At 42.2% G+C, this 26,588-nt stretch overlaps 1 protein-coding gene across 3 annotated transcripts; it reads left to right on the forward strand.

The window, feature by feature from the left end:
- The first annotated feature begins 957 nt into the window (after positions 1-957).
- ASNS (asparagine synthetase (glutamine-hydrolyzing)) lies at positions 958-22,567 on the forward strand. 3 transcript variants are annotated; one of them, XM_077808064.1, is made up of 12 exons: positions 958-1,032; positions 3,254-3,549; positions 6,829-7,066; positions 9,453-9,638; positions 9,967-10,068; positions 11,804-11,931; positions 13,040-13,166; positions 14,668-14,774; positions 16,224-16,324; positions 18,617-18,698; positions 18,952-19,107; positions 20,576-22,567. In XM_077808064.1, the coding sequence occupies exons 2-12, from the start codon at positions 3,301-3,303 to the stop codon at positions 20,783-20,785; spliced, it is 1,686 nt and encodes a 561-aa protein (XP_077664190.1). In that variant the 5' UTR covers positions 958-1,032; positions 3,254-3,300; the 3' UTR covers positions 20,786-22,567. The 3 variants fall into 3 exon arrangements, with proteins under 3 accessions (XP_077664190.1, XP_077664192.1, XP_077664191.1); XM_077808066.1 differs by having other exon boundaries at positions 18,952-19,091; XM_077808065.1 differs by lacking the exon at positions 958-1,032 and adding an exon at positions 1,068-1,162.
- Positions 22,568-26,588: the final 4,021 nt, after the last annotated feature.

Consider the following 26,588-nt stretch of genomic DNA (forward strand, 5'->3'; position numbering starts at 1 on the left):
TAGGCTTAAATAGAGACTGGGAGTGGCTAAGTCATTATGCAAGGTAGCCTATTTCCCCTTGTTTTTTCCAACCCCCCCCCCCCCCCCCCGCAGACGTTCTGGTTTAACTTGGATTTAAACTTGGAGAGTGGTCAGTTTGGATGAGCTATTGCCAGCAGGAGAGTGAGTTTGTGTGTGTCCCTGGGAAAAAAAAAAAAGGGGTGTGTGTGAGAAAGCCTGGATTTGTGCTGGACATGGCCCACCTTGATTACCATGCACATTGTAGGGAGAGTGGTCACTTTGGATGAGCTATTACCAGCAGGAGAGTGAGTTTGTGTGTGTGTTTTTTGGAGGGGGGTGAGAGAACCTGGATTTGTGCAGGAAATGGCCCAACTTGATTATCATGCACATTGAGTAGAGAGGTGTCACTTTGGATGGGCTATTACCAGCAGGAGAGTGAATTTGTGTGGGGGGGGGGGGGATGGAGGGTGAGAAAACCTGGATTTGTGCTGGAAATGGCCCAACTTGATGATCACTTTAGATAAGCTATTACCAGCAGGACAGTGGTGTGGGAGGAGGTATTGTTTCATATTCTCTGTGTGTATATAAAGTCTGCTGCAGTTTCCACAGTATGCATCCGATGAAGTGAGCTGTAGCTCAGGAAAGCTCATGCTCAAATAAATTGGTTAGTCTCTAAGGTGCCACAAGTCCTCCTTTTCTTTTTGTGTGTGGGGGGGTGTCTCTCTTCTTTCTGGAGAACGTTCTTTGTGAACAGACGTACAGGGCTCCCCTGCCCGCCTCACGGGGAGGCAAAAGAAATGGCTGGCGGCAGGTTGCGGAGTTAAACATAAATCTAGGGTCGACGATGACCCACCATGTGTACAGGGGAGCGGAGCAGAGCAGAGCGCTGCGCCCCTCTCCGCTTGGTGGTGAGAGTAGGGCAGAGCAGCGAAGGGCGGCGGCAGGGGGAGCCCCATGATGAAACCTCGCTCTGTGTTTCAGCAGCAGGAAGACGGGGAGGAGGAGCCAGGTTTCACGGGCGCCGCTCGGCAGGTGAGGAGGGGTCGGGGAGACCATTGCCGCTGCCTGTCTGGTTCGCAGCAGTCTCTGGAGCGGGGGCCTCCCTCAGCATCTCTGGCCGGCTGCTGAGCAAGCCTGGCCCGGCGCTGGAGGCGGAGCAGGGGTAACGGGGCAGGGAGGGCGGCGGCGGCGGTAGTTTGCTGTGCCCGGCAGCCGCTGGCTCTCCCCGGGCGGGGCCCGCACCGCGTGGCTGGCCGGCCGGCAGGGCGCGACGGGAGCGCTATCGCCGCGCCGCTGCTGTGGCTGGCGAGCTGCTGCCGCCCGCCGCCGTGCTGCTTCCGCCGGACCGAGCTCCTTCCCGGCTTGTGCCCGGCCGGGGTGTGCTCCGCTCCCCAGCTACCGGCTGGGGCCCTCCAGCTGCGGGGAATGGCGCGCACGCCCAGGGGCAGCTGGTCACTCGCGGGAAGGATGTTGATGTTTTTCTTTTGCCAGCTTCTCCTGTAGGCTCCGATCCTCCAAACTCTTACCCGCCTGCTTAGGGACTGCTCGCGGCACAGGGCTGGGGGAACGGGGCCTTACTTCGTGTGTTGCATTAGTGCCTAGAAGACCCAAAGATTGAGGGCCCCATTCTGCTCGGTGATGACTACACAGAGGCAGACGCTGGCCCTACTAAAGTTTGCGGACTAAAGCCCCGAGCCTGTAAACGGATTCGTGCGAGCAGATGCCTCTGCCCACATGGAGCCACAGCCGCTGGGCTTCATGTGGGCTATGCAATCCTTAAGAGGAGAGGCTTACTGACTCATTGCTGTGCAAAGCTGTACGCCTAAGAATTGCATCAGACAGAGGATGTGAAGAAAGCAATACGTGTTATTTGGGCTATCAGCGTTGAGACTACTGGGGAAAGGAGGGTTTTTAGACGAAATTTTGCTGAATGAAATGGGCTTACCTCCCGTCCCCCCAGAAATTCACTCCATGGTCAAACCATTTGAAAAAGGTTGTCCTGCGGTGTTAAAGAGACACTGCCAATTTGAAATCTAGTCAATTACAAATACATTGAAAGTCGTTTTGAAGTACCTACACCTACCTCTGAGTCTGTGTGCCAATTTTTATAGCTTGGCAACTCCATTTCCCTGTTTTTTGTTTAAAATTTTTTCCCCCTACTCTGTTGCTGTGTGGAAGACCCATGCAAACAATAGAGGAAATACAAAATAGTGAAACAGCTACATTGACTGTGCAGAAAGTACCCTCAAGTACACAAAGTAAATAAGAGGAAAAACACGTTCCTCTGTTTTTCAGTTTCTCCCTTTTAAAATGGGCTATGTCTTCACTAGCAACCTTAAAGCGCTGCTGTGGCTCTCTCCCAGCGCTGTAAAAAAAAAAAAAAAAACCCACTCCCACCAGGGGAGCATGGCTAGCAGCGCTGGGAGCACAGTCTACGCTGCCGCTTTACAGCGCTGAAACTTGCAGCGCTTGGGGTGTTTTTTAACACCCCTGAGCGAGAAAGTTGCAGCACTGTAAAGTGGCAGTGTAGACGAGACCTATAGTCTTGGTAATTCTTTAAAAAACAAAGAAACCCCAAACACTCTCCCACCCAACTCAATGGACAGAAGAATGGTTTTTAAGTTAACAGGGTTGCTTGAACTGTTAGCACATTATGTACATGTGATTTAATAATTACCATTAACAAGGAAAACAGGAATAAAAATATTGCATATGTGGAAAATGTCTGTTTGCCAGATATAACTTGACATTTGGAATGTTTTGACTTGAGTGGTTCATTTCGTAAGTTAGATTCACTAGATATTTGCATTTGTCAGCAAGATCTTTCAAGAGCCTTTAGTCAAATTGTCTAAACTTAGGGTAACTAAAGCTCTTGCTTATCAGACTCAGAAAGTCAGGTCTGTCTGCTAAGTTAGGACCAAAGCTAATTTTTACCCACTTCCTAACCACATCTGATCAACCTATGATTCTGTACTTGGAATATGAGTTTGCATTCTGTAAGCAAGAAACAACTAAAATAACCCACAAACATATTTACTGTATCTAAAACTGAACTTAAACCTAGTTTATTGGTCTGTGCAAGGTATGCTGAAGTTGTTTGTTTTAAATCAACCTTCTGTCAACAGGGCCTAAACAAGTTACTTTCTTCATAAGACAGTGTTTAATTATTCATATTCAAGAAATTAAAATATGCTTCATAGGTATTTGTTATAGCTAAAACACATTGCATGATGACATATCTTTCTGTTAACAGGTTCTTCATTTTAAATAGCTGTGACACAGCCTGCAAGAGATTTCAAAATGTGTGGTATCTGGGCCCTTTTTGGAAGCGATGAATGCCTTTCTGTCCAGTGTCTAAGTGCCATGAAAATAGCTCACCGAGGTCCTGACGCATTTCGTTTTGAAAACGTCAATGGCTTCACCAACTGTTGTTTTGGTTTCCATCGTCTTGCGATTGTTGATCAGTTATATGGCATGCAGCCTATTCGGGTGAAGAAGTTTCCATATTTATGGCTGTGTTACAATGGAGAAATCTACAACTTCAGACAGGTAAACAAACAAACAAAAAAATAAAAAAAAGACTGATCTGTAGTACCTCAGTGCCGGTGAAGATTTGGAACGTCTCTAAAACACTGTGGACTAAAATGTCAGAGCAAATAATCAAATGATGCAACTTCAAAAACAAAGTGGGTCAAAATCTGGAGCCAATTCATAAGTATATGAGAGAGACTCAGAATACAGTAGTCCTTCAAATAGTTACAGTAAATAGTGACTATGTATAAACAGAAAGAGGAAAAATAACTTAGTAAAGAAGTCTACCCCAATTTTAAGCTTCCAAGGGGTAAGTGCATAGTCAGTGCTTACTAATAAAGAATTTGGGAGTTAGGGGGGAAAATGTAAAATTACCCCCTCCACCCCCCAAAAAAAGTCCTCTTAAATTTGGTATTCTTCAGATTATTTTGGGGGAGCTCTTCTTCTGTCCTCCTCATATATTATTTATGTTTCTGCTTAATCTCATCATATCAGATGAGATAGGACATGTCTTAAATATTCTCAGTATAGATCAATACAGTGTTCACTGTGGGCCAGATTTTCAAAAGGATTTAGGCACCTAAAGATACAGATGGGGTCTAGCGGAATTTTCAAAACCACCTAAGCAGTTTAGGGGTCTAAGGGTATATCTACACTTAAAGTGCTACAGTAACACAGCTGTACTGCTTCAGTGTAGACACGCACTGCTGCGACGGGAGGGGTTCTCCTATCGCTGTAATTAATCCATCTCCCTTAGAAGTGGTAACTAGGTTGATGGAAGAATTCTTCCTTTGACATAACCCAGGCTGATCGCCATACTTGGGGTTGGGAAGGAATTTTCCTCCAGGGCAGATTGGAAGAGGCCCTGGAGGTGTTTTGCCTTCCTCTGTAGCATGGGGACGGGTCACTTGCTGGAGGATTCTCTGCTCCTTGAAGTCTTTAAACTACGATTTGAGGACTTCAATAGCACAGATATAGGTGTGAGGTTTTTTGCAGGAGTGGTGGGTGAAATTCTGTGGCCTGCGTTGTGCAGGAGGTCAGACTAGATGATCATAATGGTCCCTTCTGACCTAAATATCTATGAATCTATGGTTAGGTCTGCAAAGCCGCGTCTCTCAGCGGTGAGGATGTAGCTATGCTGAGGGTAAGTTCCCAGTGTAGATGAGTCCTGAATCTCATTGAAATGATTGGGAGTTAGGTACTCAAGTTGGGCACTCTTGAGAATCCCATTAGATGCCTATCTGCATCTTTAGGTGCCTAAATACCTTTTGAAAACCTGGCACTGTAGTCCTAATTTATTCTCTGGTTCTACCTGTATCCTTAAAGTTATGCACGTTCATAGGTACCTTCCTGAATCCAGGCCTATATATAGTCAGTCACACCAGCATGTTAAATATGGAATGTATGGGTAAGTAGCAGCTGTGATTGATAGCAAAGGCCTGACTCTGTAATGCTTACTCAGTCACGCTCCCACTGATGTCACTGGCAGTTTGACGAACTACATGCTGCAGAGTGTGGCTTTTTCAGTGTCTGATTGTTGCGGTAAGCTACTGAGAATCATCCTAACGTACTGCAGAGCAAAGCAAATGCTGAGTCCCTTGTATCAGCAGTCTGCAATACTTGCTGTGTTCTGCAGGATGTAATGGTCATTTTCAGTAGCAATGCCCCTCTGCCATGTACATTGGTCACACTGGACGGTCTCTACGTAAAAGAGTAAATGGACACAAATCAGACGTCAAGAATTATAACATTCATAAACCAGTCGGAGAACACTTCAATCTCTCTGGTCACGCGATTACAGACATGAAAGTCGCTATTTTACAACAAAAAAACTTCAAATCCAGACTCCAGCGAGAAACTGCTGAATTGGAATTCATTTGCAAATTTACAATTTACTTAGGCTTGAATAGAGACTGGGAGTGGCTTAGTCATTATGCAAGGTAGCCTATTTCCCCTTGTTTTTTCCTACCCCTCCCACCCCCCCAGGCGTTCTTGTTAAACCCTGGATTTGTGCTGGAAATGGTCCACCTTGATTATCATACACATTGTAAGGAGAGTGATCACTTTAGATAAGCTATTACCAGCAGGAGAGTGGGGTGGGAGGAGGTATTTTTTTCATGCTTTGTGTGTATATAATAAGATCTTCTAAACTTTCCACAGTATGCATCCGATGAAGTGAGCTGTAGCTCACGAAAGCTTATGCTCAAATAAATTGGTTAGTCTCTAAGGTGCCACAAGTACTCCTTTTGTTTTTGCTTTCTAAAAGCAGACTCTGAACATGAGTCCAACCCTGCAGTTCTTAATCCGGCAAAACTTGCATTGCCATCAGTGGGAGTTATAAAATCATGTGTGCACTGATGTAGTTAAAAACAATTTGAGTAAAGAGAGTGATTTCCAGTTGGCAAGTATGTTTTTGGAGCTTATTTGTTAAAGAACCATAGGTGAGCTCCATGGTGGCCAATGACAAAACTCCCTTTGACTTCAGTGAGGCCATGATTTAAAACATATTATCAAAAATATAGTGATAATATCCTTTTTACAGTTGCTGTCTTACAAGTTATTTTTGGCTGATTTTCTACCATCCGTCAGTAAGTACCGTCAGTAGATGGTTGTGCTACTTTTTAAAATTATTACAACACGAGCATGAAGGATACTCATGGCTGCCAAAACTTCTGACATCTGAAACTGCTTATTTTTGCTTATGGAAGAATCTTAAATTTCACTGAACAAACTTTTGTTTGTTTTGTTTTTTAATTCCTCCAGTTAAACTGGCAAAATGAAATTCTCAGGTCAAAGTATTATTACTGTATTATGCTGGTATTGTATAATTGAAGCAAATACAGTTCATTTCCAAAGTGCTTTAGAAATATTAATGAATTAAGCAACGCCACACCCCTGTAAGGTAGATAAGTAGTATTGTCCCCATTAAGAGATTTAATTTTAGATTAAGTGATCTCAGTGTCTCTAAAAATCTGACAAGGGTGTCTCAAATTTTACACCCAGCAACTGAAGCCCACACCTTTTGAAAATTTGTCCCTGAAGTGAGTTGCAGAGGAAGTCAGTGGCAGAGCTGCAAATAGAACCTAAATCAGATCTGAAACACAGTGTATCCTTTCCTTTGCTTGTATGAAAACGTCTATAAAGTTTTCAGACTCTTATCCACCAAGTAATCAATATTCTTTTTTTTTATTAAAAGCAAGTAAATGTCCCCCTCCTCCCCTTTTTTTAAAGTAAAAATGAATGCAGTCAGTGTCTGTGAATGCTAATCTTTTTTTTCTTTCTAATAATTTTCCTTAGCTGCAAAAGCAGTTTGGATTTGAATATCAAACTTTAGTAGATGGTGAGGTAATCCTTCATCTTTACAACAGAGGAGGAATAGAGCAAACAGCCTCCATGCTAGATGGTGTGTTTGCATTCATCCTGCTGGACACGGCAAACAGGAAAGTGTTTCTGGGAAGAGATACGTATGGAGTCAGACCATTGTTTAAGGTGCTGACTGAAGATGGATTCTTGGGTGTCTGCTCTGAGGCAAAAGGTAAAATCAATAAAGTGAATAAATTTAGTAATCAACTTCATCATCACCGCTGTTGAGTCAAAATATAAAAAGTCTTGAAGGAACACAAATTTTATTCTCTTGGTGATCGTTAAGGAGATACAACAAAATTATTGGTAATTTAGTATAAAATCATGTGTGTTCCCATTTGTTTTTAAAAAAATATGTAAATAGAACTTGATAGGCATTTTATAAAATAGGAAGACATTAGACTTGAATAAATGGCCTTTTAATATAGCTAAAAATCAGTTATCTACTTTTACATAGTTATGGCTGCCAAGTATCTTTATTATCTGATTTCAGATAATATTTGAAGTCTTGATTCTGATAGTTATACAGAAGTCAGGTGAAGTCAATGGATTTATGCCAGTGTAAGTGAGACCAGAGTTTGATCCTCGGAATTCTGACTGAATTCTGAAGTAACTGGTGGGAACCTGTCTAATCAGATCAAGAAGTTTACAGTCCTGCTAAAATTTTGTAGAGGAAGAGAAAATACAAATGCTTTTAGAATAATTGCTGTCTCTTATTTGAAAATTCAGTATCCTTTTTTTTCCTCAGTTAGACCTCATACTTCCACCTAGGGTAACCAGTTAGCAAGTGTGAAAAATTGGGGACTCTTTCTCTCCCCTCCCCCTCCCCCCACTGGGCTAAAACCCATAGACACTCCCGCACCCCTTGCAGGGCAGAAGCCCCTAGTTCCGCCACTCCGCCACAGGACAAAAGTGCCAAGCTCCCCCATGCCCAATCTTATAGGTGGAGAATGAGAGAGGGGTACGTGGGGTGCCCTGTGAGCCACACTTTAACTGTAAAGACCCGCATGTGGCTCACAACCTACAGTTTGGCCACACCTTCTATATAAGACACCAGTCCTAATATCAGGATGGTCCTGATAACATTGGGATGTCTGGTCACCGTACTTCCACTGGTTCTTTATTTTTAGGAAAAACGATGAAATACTGGAACCTTAGACATTAAGGTGTATAAACACTACCAAACTGGGATAGGAAGGGAGTTTATTTGAATAAGATCTAAATAAATCTCTTGTTTCCTCACATTTACCCTTGAACTGCTGTATATGTGTTTCGTTATTGGCATCCAGATTAGCTCGACCACTGTAATGATGCAATCTCAGAGACTCAATCCTACAGTCTTTTTTTTATTTGTGCTTAACTCCCTATGGTGGGGTTTTTTTTTTGTTTGTTTCGTTTTGTTTTTTCCCCTTTTCCCCAATAAGGACTGCTCACAGTTCCCTTCTGTATCACTACTAAAATAACTTAACTTTTTTTGAAATCCATCTGACTGCATCCAAATAACCATGTGGGCACATTCCCCTTTCAGTTTTTGCAAAATACTCCCTGTGACTTCACCAGAAGTTTGTGTAGAATGAAAGTAAAATATGGCCCTTGACCATTTTATTGCCAGTCTGATCCTGAGTCCTTTATTAGAAACAACACATTTAGGTTCTGAGTCTATAATTTAGTAATTATGGAATTGCTAAATTGATATAAATAATTACTTATTTTAATATCAACTCTGCAGTGACTTTGGCCGCTTAGTGATTTTAGTTAACCTCTTTTTGGTTTTATATGTAAACTTTTTTTTCAAAGTGGGTAATCTAAAGTCCAGAAGAAAGTTCAGTGTCCTAGTTTGACCAGTGCTGCTAATTCCTTTCATTGTTACTTTCTGCCTTTCAAGCTCGCACAGGCGCTTGACCCTGTCACTGTATTCAGTAATGCCATATTTTCCCTAAAACATCTCAGTAGTAAAATACTACTTAGCAGTTAGAAGCTGAGTTATAGTAAAGTTTGCCCTGTGCTGCGCTGAGACCTGACCCTGTGCCATGCAAGTCAATGGGAGTTTTGACACTGACTTCAGTAAGCACAGGACGAGACCCTTTGGTGCATTAGGGGATGAAGTGAGTGTCAAGAGCCTCTTTCCCCACACAGACGGCAAGATAGGTAGAGTTTCTCCATAGGGTTAAATGATAATATGGTAGCCTATGAACCATGACCCCAATGAGGTTGTCTGTTGTTTTGGTGGCTTGATCATAGGTAGATGGGCGTATCATGAGCTGCATGCTGCTGTTAGTAGCAAGTGCTAGTTACAAGGAACACCCTGTCTATGTTTGCAGTTTACTTTGCTGCTGCTCTAAAACAATCTGTTGTTGGGAGGACTCCTGAATCAGAGGAGGTCTCAAGTAGCATATCCTACCCCCCACACCTCCCACCCCCGTCATTGTACCAGCCAGGGCAGAATTAGATTGTAATAGATAATCTGGAGAAAAATATTTTGTATCTAATTTTAGGCAGCTCAGGGACCATGGTGATAGGCATGGTAAATACTCCTCCACATTTTTTCATGTTTGCAGGTCTTATCAACTTAAAGCACTCCATGTCCTCTTGTCCTAAAGTGGAGCCATTTCTTCCGGGACACTATGAAGTGTTGGATTTAAAACCATCTGGCAAAGTTGCATCAGTGGAACTGGTAAAATTTCATAGTTGTAAAGATGAACCTCTGCATGCTGCTTATGATACAATGGAACATCTGCCTGCAGGTAACACAGCAAAGAAATAGATTTTTATAGCCTTGTTTTAAATTAATCAGAATAATTCATTACTTAATTTTTCATGAACCATTTAACCTGTATTGTGTGGTATAAGTGGTAGAATCATTTGGGAAAGAGCTGAAAAGAAACCTTAGGCTGTAGGGGTGTGATATTTGGGGGCTCTCTTTTTTGTGCTTGTGAATATATTGGAGCTCCTTCCTCCTTTTCTGAAATTCATTTGATAGCAAACAATGTTGTATCCTTATTTAGTTTAGTCCAGCAAAGCCTTAATGAAACCCCCGAAACAAGGATATTTGCTTGTTTCCTTTCGTGGCAGGTTTGGATCTTGAAACGGTGAAAAGCAACATTCGGCTTCTGTTTGAAAATGCTGTTAGAAAACGTTTAATGAGTCACAGAAGAATTGGCTGTCTTTTGTCAGGTAAATATCGAAACCTAGAATGATTATTCTTTCCCTCCCTGCTCTCTTCTTCTTCCCCCCACCACCCCGTGCCAATAAATAAAGTGCTTACTTACTCTGGTATGTCTGTGATGCAACTAAAATAACACGACTTTTAATACACTTTTTCTACCTACCAAAAATTTTAACAGAAACTTGAAGGAATTTTTGAAGATTGTTGTGAGCCTCTTACTATAGTTTACTGAGCCTCTTACTATATTATTATTATTTATTATTATACCTAATGGAACCTGAGCTGGGACGTTGGATTGCAGAGTGCCTGGCCATCTTTCACTAAGAAGATACAAAAACAACACTTTAATCAGTGCTAATCCAATGTATTCATAACATTATAGGGCTTTTTAGTGAGGGTAAAAATCTTATAAAAATGAGACATCACCTCACTATTGCAAGGTAAATCTGTAGAGAGGCCTCTGCATATTCCAGAAAAGAGGGGGAGTTGGCTTCTTTTCTGCCTTTCACCTCCCCTTGTGTGTGTTTGTGGGGGCAGGGAGAAGGCATATCCTGTGTGTACTGACTTAGGGGCATCTGGGCCAAAACTAATCACTAACTTTTTTTCAAAGGGGGTAATCTAAAGTCCAGAAGAAAGCTCAGTGTCTTGGCTGGGAGGCAGTGTGCTCTAGTGTTAAGGCATTTACTGTAGAATCCAGATATCTGCTGTCTAGTATTGGGTCTGACATTTGTTTCACTACAATTTTTTTTTTTAGGAGCTCTTATTGACAGAGTTAAGGTAGGTTGTGCATGTGTGTATGCATGGCATAATGACATACGTTCACTATGCATCTTATCAGGTATGTATTGGAATGAGGCAGGACTCAACAGAAGATTTTTAGTTTGACCAGTGCTGCTAACTCCTTTCATTTACCTACATAAAAGCTGGGATGGGTAGTGTGGTGCTGGGGATGGGACGGTCTCTCTCTTCCCCCCCACCCCACAAAAACAAAACCCCAAGCCAAAACAGTTTCAAAATTTAAAGTTCTCAAGTTACAGCAGCGTAGTCAAATCTCCATAAATACAATCCAGGTACACACTAATCGTATACTATTTATACAACTATTGCCCTGTGCATGCAGTTTCAACAGTGTGCTTTAGCAAGGGATGTGGCAGTAAATGAGAGAGGCAAGAAGAATTGTACATTTTGCTTTTAAAATGGCAAGAAGGATAGTGAAGTTGAGCGAGGGTATGTCAGATGGCTGGAATGGTAGCTGCAAGCAGAAGAGAGAGTTGGGGACTGTGAGCAGGCCAGAATGGGCAAAGCTGATGGAGCAAGTGGAGTCTTAAGGAGAATGTTTGTTAGCGGTAGGTGGAAGCATAGTCATGAAGGAGACACGTACAGTTTTGTATTGGAAGGAGGGTGGGGCGGGGAAAATCAGTCTAATCTTGGCAGGATGGGCAGAGAGAAGGTATGTTTGTTTAGAATCATTATACCACCATGGAAGATCTATTTGTGTATTTAAAATAAGATTTCTGTTGTGGTTCTTGGACAGCACATACACTAGTAATTGCCACTACAGCTGTTCCACTGAAATTGTACAGTGCCATCTTTTTCTTCTAGGGCTCTGTTCCACCCTCATTTGTACATCATGTGTCTTGGATTCACACATAATTTAACAAGGAAGACCTATGTAAATCATGTTTCCATTGTACAGATGCTTGTGCCTTAAAAACATAACGAAATAAATTGTTTTGCTGATAGGGGGTTTGGATTCCAGTTTGGTTGCTGCCATGCTTGTGAAACTGATGAAAGAATCAAGCGTCAGTTACCCTTTACAAACCTTTGCCATTGGAATGGAAGACAGTCCTGATTTATTGGCTGCCAGAAAGGTATGGTAATATTTTTGTCTTCAGTTACAGTTAGCGTGCTCAAGCTGAATAGAGAATACTGCTTTTACATTACCTGTATAAGGTCACAATGCGTCCTGGATGTAGTCTTAATCCTCTTTTGGGTGGAATCAGAATTTGTAGTAAAACCAAGTTTGCACAGCATTGGGTTTGCGTCTTAATTAAATTACAGAAATAGATTGGTTTCATTTGTTTGTTCTTATGTATTTGAAAAATCTTTTTGTGACCAAAACTGTCACTGCGTTATTACTACAAGGCAGAGCCCTGCAGACGGACTGGGATCCAGGGAGTCCTGCAGGACCCGCTGCCATAATACCAGGAGTGGGTAAAATGTACTTTGTTGCAGGCATGATTGGGTGGGCAAAAAAAAACCAGACTGCAGAAATTTGTGGAACATCAGTAAATGGTTTAAGCATGATTTGTTCTATTTTTTTAATGGTAAAAATTGTTTTTATAATATATAAAAACATTAACTTTTTTTTGGTAGCATGGGGGGATCTGTCTTTCTTGCGGGATCTAAGGTTTTTGCGGGTGGGAGCAGGGAAAAAATATGTGAGCAGGTGGGAGTGGGTATTGCGAGGCGGTATGGGAGCAAGATTAAAAAAAAATAGTCTCACTCATGGCTCTGCCGCAAGGGCCATGCTTTCAGAGGTGCCGCAATTCTGCCTCCATTTGTGGCTGAGTCCAAGGATAAACCACTAAACTTCTAGATCTTGGAAGAACCACTGGAACTGTCTCATCTAGCATCTGTCTATGTGAATGAACTTGTAGTTTAGACAAATCTTTTGTGGGGCACTGTGCTGTCTTTTAGGCTCTGTGGTACTTTAAAAAAACAAATGTCACAACTATTTACAGCCATTACAGATTCCACTGTGGTTTGTGTAAACACTGGGGTTAGAATAAACTGTAATTTGGGAAATATTTTCCACCGCAGTTTATAGTGGATATCCGTTTTATTTTCTTCCTGTCTTAATCAGTTATGTAATTTTTGTTGCAAGATTTTTGTCTGGCATTTTAGTGATATGTTGTGGATGTTTGCAAAGCACTTTGAGTTAAAAGGCAGATTACTAATGTAATCTGTTATAAACAGGTAGCTGCTTATATTGGCAGTGAACATCATGAAGTAATATTTAATTCTGAAGAAGGAATTCAGGCATTAGAAGAAGTTATTTTTAGCTTGGAAACATATGATATTACAACAGTAAGAGCTTCAGTTGGTAAGCTATTTATTTTAAATATACTCTTTACTAAGTACTGATGTATTGTTTTACAGGAAAGGTATTATCCTCGTATACTGTCTAATGATCAGAGAGGACCTGGGAGCCAGGAACCCTGATTTCTATTTCCAACTTTGTCATTGTCTCAGGACTTTTCTGCACAAACACTTATTTCATGGAAGCTGGGGTGTAAATCTACTCAATCCTAGCCTGCCATGAACTAATTGTGTGGATCCTGCTGCCACGCACTAACGGTTCTAGTGCTTTTTGATCTACTCTGCTTTGAAACAGGAGTAAATCAGAGGTCACTAGGGAACTGTTAATGCATGGCAGCAGGGTCCGCGCAGACACTTATTTTGTGGTAGGCTAGCGCGGGCTAGAATTAGACTACAGTTTGTGATGAACTAAATGTTTTTGTAGACAAGCCCTCCATGTGGGACCATGACAAGTTATTGGTAAGACAGGTATAACAGCATTTACATTCCTTTGAGGTTTATTGAGGCTTTGAGATTCTTAAATGAAAGACAGAGATTCAGATTTTAGGGCCAGAAGGAAATATTAGTTCATCAAGTCTGATCTCCCATAAAACACAAGCCATAGAATCTCAACCATTTACTCCTGTTCTGAACCAAAAATTTCATGTTTGGCTAAAGCGTATCTTTCAGAAAGACAGGCAAAGTTTTGTGAATTCAAAATATATGTACTATTTTGCCATAACAAATATGGAAACATAAATAATTTTTCTTCATATTTTTGTTTGCATTCAAATGTGATTTTACTATGACAGTGTAGTAGAACTCCTTGAAATAAACACCGGTTAATGAACTGAGTCTTTTTTTTAAAAAATAAACAAACAACCCGCAACAAAACCAAAACTATTTTATGACTAAACTAAATCATGTGGAAAGGCTCAATGAGGAGAATGCTGAATTCATTGTATGTATATGAAGAGAATAGAGAGAATTTCTTAATACAGTGCTTTGGAAACGAAATGGACTATACAGTATAACTGTTAAGGTAAATTTACAGCAGTAATAAATATTTGACTGACTGTTTTCATTCTTACAAATATAAGCCTTAATTCAGGAAAACATCCCTATTCATGATAGCCCTCAAGCATGTGCTTAACTTTAAGCATGTACTTAAGCCCAACGGACTTCACTGGGACTTAGCTTATATATATCAAGGCCACTTATACGTATATTTTTCCCTTCAATTGTTTGAGTTTTAAGGACTAGTTCTAGGAAAGCATGCACCATGGGAACAATTAGACACAGAAAATATACCTAAAATGATATGGGTTAGTGATTATTTTAATGGGATTGAAAAGCAGAAAGAGTAGCTACTGTTGTGGCTTTCAACTGTTTCCCCCTCATTTCTAATATGTAAGAGAAGCACTGAAACACTAAATCAAAATAATTACTGTGCTTCTGAAGTTAGAATTTTGTTCAGTTATAACTGAATTTACAATAACTTTGCAAATCTGATTTTATTATTTTAGGTATGTATCTGGTTTCCAAACACATAAGTAAGAAAACAGACAGTGTGGTCATTTTCTCAGGGGAAGGCTCAGATGAGCTTACACAAGGCTATATCTATTTCCATAAGGTAAGAACAACATTTTGCTCTCAAAGGAAAAAGGATTCTTGTTTGTGCATGGCCATATTGGGCCACAATAATCAGGAAAGAGTCCTTGGAATACATTAATTCTTTCTGATGCTGGTCCTTTATATCCATTTACAAGTAAATACTGTATTAAAGTGGACAAATAAGTAAGTATTCAAAACCCCAATCTCGCAAACACTTCTGCACGCAAGCTGTTGTGCATGTGAGTAGTCCCACTGAAGTCGAATAGTAGAGTTTTAAGAGAACGTCACCAGCTGTGTCCAGGGTCCAGACATTTCCTTTTTCCTCCTGTTATAGGCTCTTCCTTTTAGAGATCATTATACATTTTTGTAATAATTTTTTTAATTCAAACATTTTTTTCTCTTCTACATTTTTAAAAGCAAATTTAGAGTTGGTTAAGGTGCCAGCTGGAGATTGAAGGGCAGATCTTCAGCGGTGTAAATTGTCATAGCTAACTGAGTTCAATGAAGTTCTGACACTTTCTACCATTTGAGGATTTTCTCATTAATTCCTCTGTTTATTTATGGAATAAGGACAGTCCTGTCATAATGCAAGTTTTCCCATACTGTCCTGCTAATGTGTGTCAACACTGACCTGCGGAGACCACTTCTAAGGGTGAATAAACAGTTCAGTTGTCTTTCCCTGCAGTTTTTGGCCTCTGTACTGAGGCTGCCAAGTGTGAAGTCAAAGGAGCTATGCTGATTTACATTATTAGATGAGAATCTGGCCTAAACATCATCTTATACTTTTTGTGTAATAAATATCACTTACATCCTCTTGGCTTGTGGTAAGAACTGTTATAGTAACAGATGTACAATCTTAAACAATCATTATTATTATTATTATTATTATTTAATTCAGCATTTCCATGTAACTGCTTCCAAACAAATTTAATTGAGGAGGTTGATTATTTGAGTCCTTAGGGCCCTGTTCTGAGATCGCTTATGTCCTACTTGGATTCCTGAGAAATTTTTAATAGAAAGAAGACACTGGGGCGGTTTTGTCCAAATCACCTGAATTTGGCATTCTCCCCATAGAATGTGTTGTAGCTTTGGGGAAATACACAGGGCACATGCTATTTGTACAGTATTGGAATAAGCCCATGAGTATGAGCATGCATGTTGCGTGTTTCTATAAAAGTGAGGAAGGTTAGGGAAAGGAGTCCTAATCATCCAATTGTATGTAGTCTCCTCAAATGCTTAGAAATTGTGAAATAAGTTGGCATGCAGTGTAAATTTGTGTACAGATGCTTTAATGTTCATGCCCTAAGCGTGTATAGCGTATTACTGTACTATGGAATACGCTGCAGAGTACAGCTTCTCCTTCTGTGCAAAGAAATCACTGGAAATCCATATATGCTACAGAAAATTCTCAAAGTAGCAATACAGCCATGCATTATGTGTGTGTACTACATTTGCATGTATGTTACAGGCCCCGTCTCCTGAAGAAGCTATGGAAGACAGTGAGAGGCTTCTGAGAGAACTCTACATGTTTGATGTACTTCGTGCAGACAGAACTACTGCAGCTCATGGGTAAGACCTGTTTTAGGCTCCAACAGACCACAGTTATAGGTGTAGTTTAAGAACCTAAGTAGACTAGAATCTTAAAGATCTTGCTGTCCTCTGTGAAATTACTAACATCTGAACATTGGCGCATTTGGTAACATGTAGAGGGAAATATTACCCTCAATTGTCTTCATCTATAATTCAGTATATTTTAAGGGACAAATTTGTTATCTGTTTATTGGTGGGACCAGGATCTGGCCCTAAAAGCTTGTGGGAGCAGGAAAGCAATATCCTTTTTTGTGGCTTCATGGGTTTAAAAAAAAAACAAAACAGAAAAAGATACCTGTTAAAAGTATCAGCTAGAAGGCTGGAGAACAGTATAAAATTACATACCAAGATTAAATTGGATTTGTATCCTGAAGGAATCCAGGTGGAGAATTAACAGGATTGTGCAGAGTTGATCATATCAAATGCACTAGGTTGCTATTCTGCTAATTGATGCAGGAAAGGCCTTTGTCTAGGAGGAATGATCTTTGTTATGAGCAGTACACAATATTTACTGTATTTAGAAATGTTAATATTTTTTGGGGGGAGCGGGGGGCGGGAAGTGGCCCTTCCTGACTAAGATAAAATCAGAAAGTTTTAAAAATAACTAAAGAGTTTAGGCAATATGTTTATAGGACCTCTGGCATAAACAACAGGGATGCATCTGAACATTAAGGAATGGAAACTGGAAGGAAGAAAAAAGGAAATTTGACAAGACAAAGTTACAGAATATTAATAAAGAAGCTGGATAGATATGAAGGGAAGGAGGGTCTTGTGACTAAAATAGAAGACTTGGGCAGTCAGGAGATCCAGGTTCTGTTCTTGGCTCTGCCACAGATTTGTGTGACTATGAGCAAGTAAACCTTCTTGTGCCTCAGTTTCTCAATTTTAATAATGGGGAGAATGCATGTTGCGCAGATGAGATGGGCTGCTTATTCAGGTTTGTTTATTTTCACACTTTGAATTGCCTTGTGCTTGAAGAGCTGCAATTGCCTTTTCCTGTTAGTTATACAAAAGTTTGTGAAATGCTTTATAGAACAATTGGAAAGACAAGGTGCCTGCTCTGATAACTTATCATTAAATGTGATGTGAGAAATAGGGTAACAATCAGTATGAGGGGTTGGGGGCAAAGAAGGACAAAGTCAAAGATGCCGATTACCTGCGGAAAATATATAGCAACAGATTCTCGGTTATGCACATTGAACAATCTTTGGCTGAAACTGAAAAGCCCTAACCTCTTACTCGGTATATAAGGGTAGGAAGTTCAAGCCTCTTCACTGAAATATTACTGAACCGTAGTCGTTCTTCAAGGGCAGTGTGTACTGCACATTACCTGCAGTAGGTGTTTTGTGAGGAGGAAAACTAAGAATAATAAACTCAGTTTTGGAATGCACTAAGATACATTGCACCACTTCCACAGCTGACTTTAAGTGGAGCTACGCTGACTTGCACCGGCTGAGGTCCTGGCCCATTTCATTACACGCTTTAAACTAACGTGCCCTGCTGCAAGTACAGGAGTGCTTGATGCAGCTCCTCGCTACCAAAGGTAAAGTTCTTATCAACTCATTTGTCACCTCAAATATGAAGTCTTAGAAATGATGCTAATTATCTGGCTCCACAACATACTGGGCCCAAACATAAGCAGTAGGGGCTCAGTGCTTCTGCACATGAAACTCTTGTTGAAGTTAATGGAAATTCTGCATGAGAGCATTGCAGAATCACTATGAAATGTCTTTGTGGTTCCCGCAGGTGCATCTTTATTGCTAACATGTTTGAAAGCCAAACTCTGGTATGCTTTTGGGTGAAACTTACCAGATTCTGCAACAGCTTAAAACATGCTGATGCATCTCCTCACAGGCAGCTTGCTGGTTCTTGACAGATCTTTTAGGATGACAGGATTTTTTTCAGTGTTTATATGCAAAGTGCATTGTTTTATCAAGGTCTTTGTGGAACCTACCGGAGGAATTCCTACGTTTTTACATGATATCATAAACTTTCCAATAGATGGCAGCATACACTGTGACAAAATTCTTGGACTTTTTTGGTTGATAAATACTGTGCAGATAGTTTACTGGATTGTCCTAACTGATTAATTGGAAATTACATTTTGAGCATAAGTGAAATATTCCTATATTAAAGTACTAAACCTTGTATTCCTTCTGCTGTTCAAAATAAATGGATGTTAACAGTTATGGAATTCTAAACTAATGTGTCATGGGGTTGATGTAGTATGTTTTCTATTTTAATTTTTTGTTTTTTGTTGTTGTTTTTTAGTCTTGAACTGAGAGTCCCATTTTTGGATCACCGATTTACTTATTATTACCTGTCCCTGCCAGCAAAACTCAGAATTCCAAAGGTAAACAAACCTATTCAGCACCCAAAAGACATGTTGGAGATTAAGGTTGTGATCCAGCAGAGCATTAAGCAGGAGTAATCCTATAGAATTTAATGGTACTGTTCACATGCTTGATTGCTTTGCTGGATTGGTGCCAATGGCCTGATCTTTTTATTGAATGGGGACTTCCGAAGGGGAAGATATGTTTGTCTTGTAAAATTTGTTACACTTAGGTTCCTAACATTCACAGCATTGTTATGCTTCTTGTCAATAGAATGGAATTGAAAAGCATCTCTTGAGAGAATCGTTTCAGGATTCCAACTTGCTTCCTAAAGAAATACTCTGGAGACCCAAAGAAGCCTTCAGTGATGGTATAACATCTCTCAAGAAGTCTTGGTTTTCAATTCTTCAAGAGTATGTTGATCTCCAGGTACATCTATTTATGTTAAAATTTCTGCTTGTTATCTACAGTACCATATGCTTTCATTCTAAGTTTTAAAGCCACTGCAGATATATTAGAAATTGCATCAGCCAATGAAAGGTGGAATTTGCACATAGTCCAGAAAATAAATACTTGAGTTTTGAAGTTCTCATTGTCATTTGTTCAAGAATATTACAGGAGCAAGATTGCTTTTAAGAAATGAAAGTACTTCAGGATATGAAAACTGTTGTAGTGTGAGGTGAAATTTTAGATGGAAAGAAACGATAAAATCTCATGAAAAGGACTATGAAAGGCAGTTGATATGCTTAAGTGAAGGAAATAGCTGGATTACAAATATGTGTGTGTGTTTAGTTTATGGATAAACCTGTTTGATTGTGGGTTTCATGTGAGAAATGAATGCTGGAGCTGCGGTACTGTGGGAAATCCTTCATCTTAGGGCAGCTGCTGTAGTTTATACGAGCCATTTATATCACCTCTGCCCGCTGTTACCCAGCTGCAGAGTTAGTGCAGTGTCAGTTTTTGGTAGCCACACTTGTTTGTAGCATAGTAGGCCCTTTTTGGAGCTGAAATCTCTCCTTACCGAGCCAGGCAGTGTAACTGCAGCTACACTTGCTTTGCGCAGGGGATTGTGTGTAAATGATCACTAGTGGTAGGACATAATGCCCACCTTACCCCAGCCTGTGGGTGAAATTCACCTCTGCTGGTGCCAGTGCAGTTTATGCCCTTGTACAACAGGGAAAGATATGCCAGCAGAGGCATCTACCTCCAAAGGAGTGGCTGATAGGATCCCCGCTCTGTACCCGCGCTGGGGGTTGGAAGGAGATTAACTTTATGGTTGTGCTCTGTTGGAGCCCTGCTGGTGGAAGCTGATCAGGAGATTACCTGAATCAACCTTCTTCATCCCTACCCTTAGTAGAATGGAGACTGCAGGAGACTTCACCTCTGCACTCCCACTCCTGAGGTACTTTCTGCCAGTGGAAGCCTGCAGACTGGATTGTGCTGATTGGAGTGAATTAGGATCCATTGTACGCAGGCAGAAGAGAACCTATCAAGAAGCAGATAACTGCATAGCCTGAGCTTGCTCAGAATCATTCAATAAAGAGAGGGAGGAAATGGGAGATACTTTTGTAAGTTTACTGAAAAAGAGAATTTTAGATTTAAAAAAGTTGACACGTTCTGTGGAGCTGGAAACAATATTGCACTAATAGGGCCATTTATGAGACTAATTCTCAATAAAGTTGCGCAGATTGAGCTCAGTGGGAGCCATGCACACATCCTAGGGCAGAATTTCACCTTTTAGAAAACTTTTAGTCTCTTCCTGGAATTTAAGAAACGGTGGAGTTAATGGTAAATCCTTCTACCCTGAAATGATGGTATTTTGACTGCAGCTCATGGTCTGGTGAATAATTTATAAAGCAACTTCACAGCTTAATTTTTATTTCACTCTTATCCATAGGTTGATGACCTTCTGCTGGAAAAGGCAGCAGAGAAATTTCCTTTTAATCCTCCTAAGACTAAAGAAGGTTACTACTACCGCCAGATCTTTGAGAAGCACTACCCCGGGCGAGCTGATTGGCTCTCCCATTACTGGATGCCAAGATGGATTGAAGCTACTGATCCTTCTGCTCGCACATTGAAACATTACAAGTCAGCTACCAAAGAATAAGTATTCCAGTAATTTTGAAACACAAATTACTTGTCACCAAATGGCTCTACTTGCGCTAAAGCTTATGCAACCCAATAGTCTAAAAGAATATTCAGAATGGATTTGGACAATGGTATTTAAGATGAAAGAGCCCTTTATAGCTAGTATAATAGTGTGAAATTCACCCCACTGCAGAGGGCTTGCACAAGGACCTCTGCCTCACTTAAACTACAGTTCTGGTCTGAAAAACTACTCTGTGAAAAGGGTACCATCTTGCTTAGCAGCTCTGCCCTTGTTAATACTCAGTCAGATTGGCTGACTTCAGTTACAAACATACATGTATTTTTTAATATAAAACCTCCTTGGAAGACTTGAATGGCTCATATGATGTGTGTTTGCTCGAATTTCATCGGGGGGGAGGGGGGTGTATAAAATGAGCATTTTTGGTCTGGTCATTCTGTCTAGGCTCCTGTGTTTAAAAACTGTAGCATTCATACGGTTACTATAGACATTGGGCAAGATCTACAGAGATTTGCAAATTCCTACAGGTACAGAGAGGCACCTAATAGAATTTACAGAAGTGCCTAAGCAAGTTAGGTGCCTAACTAAAGTCAATTGGAGGTAGGTATTTAACCTGCTTAGGCACTTCTGAAAATCCCACTACATTCTCATTAGGCACTGGTGGGTATGTCTACATAGGGATAGACCCGCAGTTGGCCTGCGTCCACTGACTCAGGCTCCAGGACTGAAAAATAGCTGTGTAGACATTCAGGCTGGAGCTCGAGCTCCTGGACCGTGCACGGGTGGAAGATCCCAGAGCTCAGGCTGGAGCCTGAGCCAGAATGTCCACACATCAATTTTTAGTCCTGTGAGCCTGAGTCAGCGAACCGTGGCCAGCCATGGCCATGCTGTGGGACTTTTATCTTTTGAAATATCTTTGTAGATCTGGCCTGTCTATACATATAGTGGTAACGGTTTTGTTGTAAGAATTTGAATAGCATGGAATAAAATTGGCCAGTTATATCCTTTGTTTCTACCTCAAGGGCTTGATTTTGAAAGCTGTATGGGGTTTTAACTTCATGATTTCTATTGATTCTAATGTGAGTCAAGTGGCTACACACCTGCACAACATTTGGGGAAATTTAGGAGTGAGAATAAAAAGTGTCACAAGGGAACAATATCATCTTCCAAGTGCTCTTCAAGACTCAGCTGAAGCCAGAGGAGGGGGCAATGTCATGTGGAACTTTCTCTGGCACAATCTGGTCAGGAGGCCTTGCAGGATCAGGATGATGAAGACCCAATGGTACCATGGATTCTAAGGTCCCAGGAGAAGGTGTGGGTCGCAGTCACAACGATGGCTAAGGTCACTCCTTCCAGTCCACACATTCCACTGCTCCCATTTAAATGTACAAAAAGGAGGTGAAAACCTCATCTTATGATTAATCAATGAGAGCACATTTTGGTGACTTCAACTTACAAACGTTTTCTCTCAGTTCTAGGTTCATTCAGATAATTGTTTTGCCAACTTGTGATTTTTACCAGGAGCCTTGAAGACCTCTTAGCTCTGCCTTTTAAAAAAAAAAAAAAAATTAAGGAATTCAGTTTGTACCAGTCTGTTTTTAACCTTTGGTAATTTCATAAGTTTATGTATCGGGCTTTACCTTTCTGTGGACTTTTGTTACCTTGAACCACTTGAGTATAGGCCTCTGCACAACAAGGGTCTTGAAACTGTTTTGTGTTGTAACAGATTCATAGTATGGTTTAGCATCGCTTCGCTTTTTAATAAAGGTTTTTTAACTGAAATTGACAGTTTGAGCCTCCTGGTGCCTACCATTTTCCTTAAGCCTAGAAGTGAAGTTTCTGTAGGACCCACCCACAACAGCTTTTGAAACAGTTTTACACCATGTTACTGTGCCAAACTATAGTGATGCTAAGCATCTTGACTGTACTGGGATGCAAAGGAAAGATGCGCTGCTCACTGAATTTTCTGGTAAGTTTTCCCTGTTACTATTGACCCTGAGGGGGCAGCATTCGTTTTAGAAGAAGCTCTAGAGTAAAGAGAAGTTATTTGTCTATCATCACTCTAATGTGTTTGTCACTGTAATACCAAGTTGCTGATTTGCTGCTCTGGGGCTTCCTATCAGAGGTGAGTGCTATATTCTGGGGAAAAAGTAACATAGTGGCAGAGTCAGTTTTAGAGGGAATGTAAGAGTAACTTAGGGGTGCCAGTCTTCAATTCTCCCTCCTACCTTTTAATGAGGGTCCTACCACTTCATCAGTTGTTTTTATTCTCATAGCCCCAGGAGCCAAGTCTTTCGGGACAAAGGGCACCATCTCTGTCTGCACAGTTCAAGCATCCCTAGGACTGGCTCTCTAGGGATGCTGCAGGGTGCCAACAAACAAGCAGTGAGTATGGGGAACCCAGCAGAGAGGCTGACAGACCTTCTGGCCCCCTATGTGTCAAGAATTGATGTGATATAAATTTAAAATTCTATGAAAATATAAATTATTTGAAGTAGGATCTTTTTAAAATTCACAGCAAAGGGAGAAACTGGCTTGTCTTCCTTAAGTAAGGGCACACACACACACAGACCACCTTCTGGGAGAGAGGACCATTTCTATGGGAAAGAACTTTAAGCTGACTGGGCTATGTAAGGATATGTATGCTTAACTGACACTTCCAAATTTAAAAAAAAAAGAAAAAACCTCCTCTGAAAAGCCAGCTTACAGGAATCAAAATTGGATGCAGTATTGTAGCAGTGTCAGTCCCAAGATATTATAGTGACAAGGTGGATGAGGCGCTCTCTCTCTCTCTCTATTTTTATTGGACCAACTTATGTCGGTGAGAGGCGAAGCTTACACAGAGTTCTTCAGAATGTGCTGAATGGGAAATGTGCTCAGAGTGTCACAGTTCTGGACAGACGAGTTAAACTCCCCACAAATTTCCGCCACAACTTCCACAACCATTGCCTGTCCATTAAACTCTCTCTGGAACACATCCACGCTAACATCAACTTCCTGGACACCATGAGCAGCTTCAAGAATGGAACTCAACACACAAGAAACCCACGGATCAGCACCCCTACCTTCATAGCTGAGCTGTAACTAAGCATTTTAGTACCCTGGGGCAAGCAAGCACATTTGTGTTCACTAGAAGTGGTGTGTGTGTGTGGGGGGGATCATATCCTCCAGCTTTCTGCCTTCTATTTAGCAGGGGGGGGGCGACATGCCTCTGTTGGGGGATGTGCCCCACAGTTTGAAAACAGTCGCCACCTGCCAGAACCGAGTAGCTTGGAAGCTGGTGGGAGCTGCTTGGCCCATTTGGACTTCTGACTCTCTGTTCTGTGGGAGCCAGGGCATTGGCTGGCTGCCCGGCAGCCCTCCCTCTCTTGCTCCCTGAGCCAGGCCATCTCTGTGTGGCCAGTCATTCTCCAGGCAGGGTGAGCAACACAGCTCCGAGCTGCCCCCCTGACATGCTCTTCCCTCTGCTGTGAAGGAGCCCAGCACTGGCTGGCAACACCCCCTGCAGTCAGAGATGCTCCCTGCAGTATTCTTTGCCCTGGGGCACCTGCCTCTCAGCAGCCTGCTCATATCCCACTTGCTGTCTGGGGACCTGCTATTGCAGCAGGGTGACTCTCCCCACACACCTTGGGCGCAGGGTGGAACTGCCCTGCCCCAGCTCCATGGCTGCCAGGCTTGCGGTTGCACAGCCTGAGCCTGGTATGCAGCCTGGGTGCTGGGGGCAGGCGGCGGGTGCTGGGGGCAGGGCAGACTCGCTCACATCAGCTCTGGAAACTGATGCTGGGAGAACGGAGCAACCCGGCTAGGGTTACCATATTCAAACAGAGGACACTGCTGCCGGGAGGGAGAGTTGGGGGGAGGGTCTGGTTGTGGGATACTGAAGGGTATATTTGGGGGAGTGTGGGAGGATGTGTGTGTGTATTGGTAGGGGGTGTTTGGGGGTGCTGGAGGGGGTACCTGTGACAGGGGTACCAACAGGAGGTGGGGGACGATGTCACACTCGCTGTCACGGTGGCAGGGCGGCTGGTATGAGCCTGGGGCGCAGCACCAGCCTGTCAGTCAGCACCTCCCTCCGGGTCTCTTGCCCCCCACCCGGTCCCGGGTGGAGAGCTGGCTGTACTCTGTGCTCTGCCTGCCTACTGCCACATTACTAGCACTGTGGGGAGAGCCTGCTCCTGCCAGGGTCACTGGGCCCATGATCCTGTGGGGAGGGGGGGGGCAATGAGCACCCCAGGCTCCAGTTTATACTGATGAGCCTGTTACCGGGGGGAGCTGAGCACCCTCTGCTCCAGCTGACACCGCTAGGCCCGATACAATGTGTGTGGGGGTGACCACTGGGCTTGATCCTACGCCACTCCATTTTTCTGCACCCAATGGTTTTGCACCCTGGTCAGCTGCCCTGTTCACCCTGCACTAGTTATGGCCCTGCTTCGTAGATCCAGTAACCACCCCAAACACACCAAGGAATCTGCTATCTTCAACTGGTCACTCAGGGCTTGTCTACACTGCAACGTTGTTGACAAAACTTTTGTCTTTCACGGGTACTTAAAAAGCCCCCCAACGAAAGACAAAAGTTTTGCCAACACAAGTGGCAGTGTGAACGCGGCTTTGTCGGCAGGAGCACTCTCCTGCTGACAAAGCTACCGCTGCTCACAGGGCTGGAAGTATTTTGTCAGCAAAAGTGCCGACAAAGTACTGACAGTGAGCGTTCACACACGCTGACTTTTAGCAACAAGGGTTTGTCGACAGCCCTCATCAGATACCACAGAATATGCTCCAAGAAGAAAATCCGGGATATACACCTTAATACACTCAAAGCCACCTTCACCATACAAGGACACTGCACCAAAGAAGTAGATCACATCATGGAACAGGCCACCCAAATAGTCCGAGACAGCCAGCTCCAATACAGAACTAAAATCCCCTCTGACCGCACACTCCAAGCTGTCATCTACCACTGCACATTGGAACCCATATGGGCTATCATCAAACAATTAAAACTCATACTCAGTGGGCACCTCATCCTGAAAGAAACCTTTCGTGAATCCCCTCTTCTGGCCTTCAGACAACCCTCCAACCTCTCCAGGCTCATCAGCAGAAGCAAGCTCCACAGAGACCAGGACATACGAACTCAAAGCGGCACCAGACCCTGCCAAAACAACAGATGCAAAACCAACAGACATATCTCCAATGCTACAGTGATCAGCACCCCCCACAACACACCTTTCAAGATGCCATGAGTCCTACAACACGTGGTGTACTTCATCCAGTGCACTAAATGTCCTAATAACAACCATGTGGGTGAAACCAATTGTGATGGGCTGGACCCCTTAGTATGCCACCTGATGTACTGGGATACCACTGAGCCCACCTGTTATGCCAGCCTGGGCATCCTTTTGACCTGTCTTGCAGAGCTAGGCTATTAAGCTTCCTCCAGCAAACACACAGGCAGGGCCTCACCCAACTTCAGAATGAAACAGACTCTCAAATCACTTCTGGGATGACTCAACTTAAAGGACTCGCCCCAGCGCTCAGGTATCCACCTCCCTTGAAGTGCAGACTCAAAGGTGTATTATGAAATCCGCCTCCTCCCTCAATGTGGAGGAAGGTATGCACAGCCTCTTATTCACTCCCCCCCCATTATGAATAGCATAAACTGGTTATATTATAAACAAGAAATAAGTTTATTAACTACAAAAGGTGGATTTTAAGTGGTTCAAGGGATAGCAAACAGAACAATGCAGATTATCTTAGTAAATAAACAAAAGCTGCAGACTGATCTTAACACATTAGATAGGAAGGA

Source organism: Eretmochelys imbricata, chromosome 2, assembly GCF_965152235.1.
Source record: "Eretmochelys imbricata isolate rEreImb1 chromosome 2, rEreImb1.hap1, whole genome shotgun sequence".
Classification (NCBI taxonomy): domain Eukaryota; kingdom Metazoa; phylum Chordata; order Testudines; family Cheloniidae; genus Eretmochelys; species Eretmochelys imbricata.

Bases quoted from the DNA above. Each gene is read 5' to 3' on its own strand.
- ASNS (XM_077808064.1), top strand. From the start codon at position 3,301: ATGTGTGGTATCTGGGCCCTTTTTGGAAGCGATGAATGCCTTTCTGTC. The intron at 7,067-9,452 runs GTAAAATCAATA...TCATGTTTGCAG, and splicing joins TGTCTGCTCTGAGGCAAAAG to GTCTTATCAACTTAAAGCAC. The intron at 9,639-9,966 runs GTAACACAGCAA...CTTTCGTGGCAG, and splicing joins AATGGAACATCTGCCTGCAG to GTTTGGATCTTGAAACGGTG.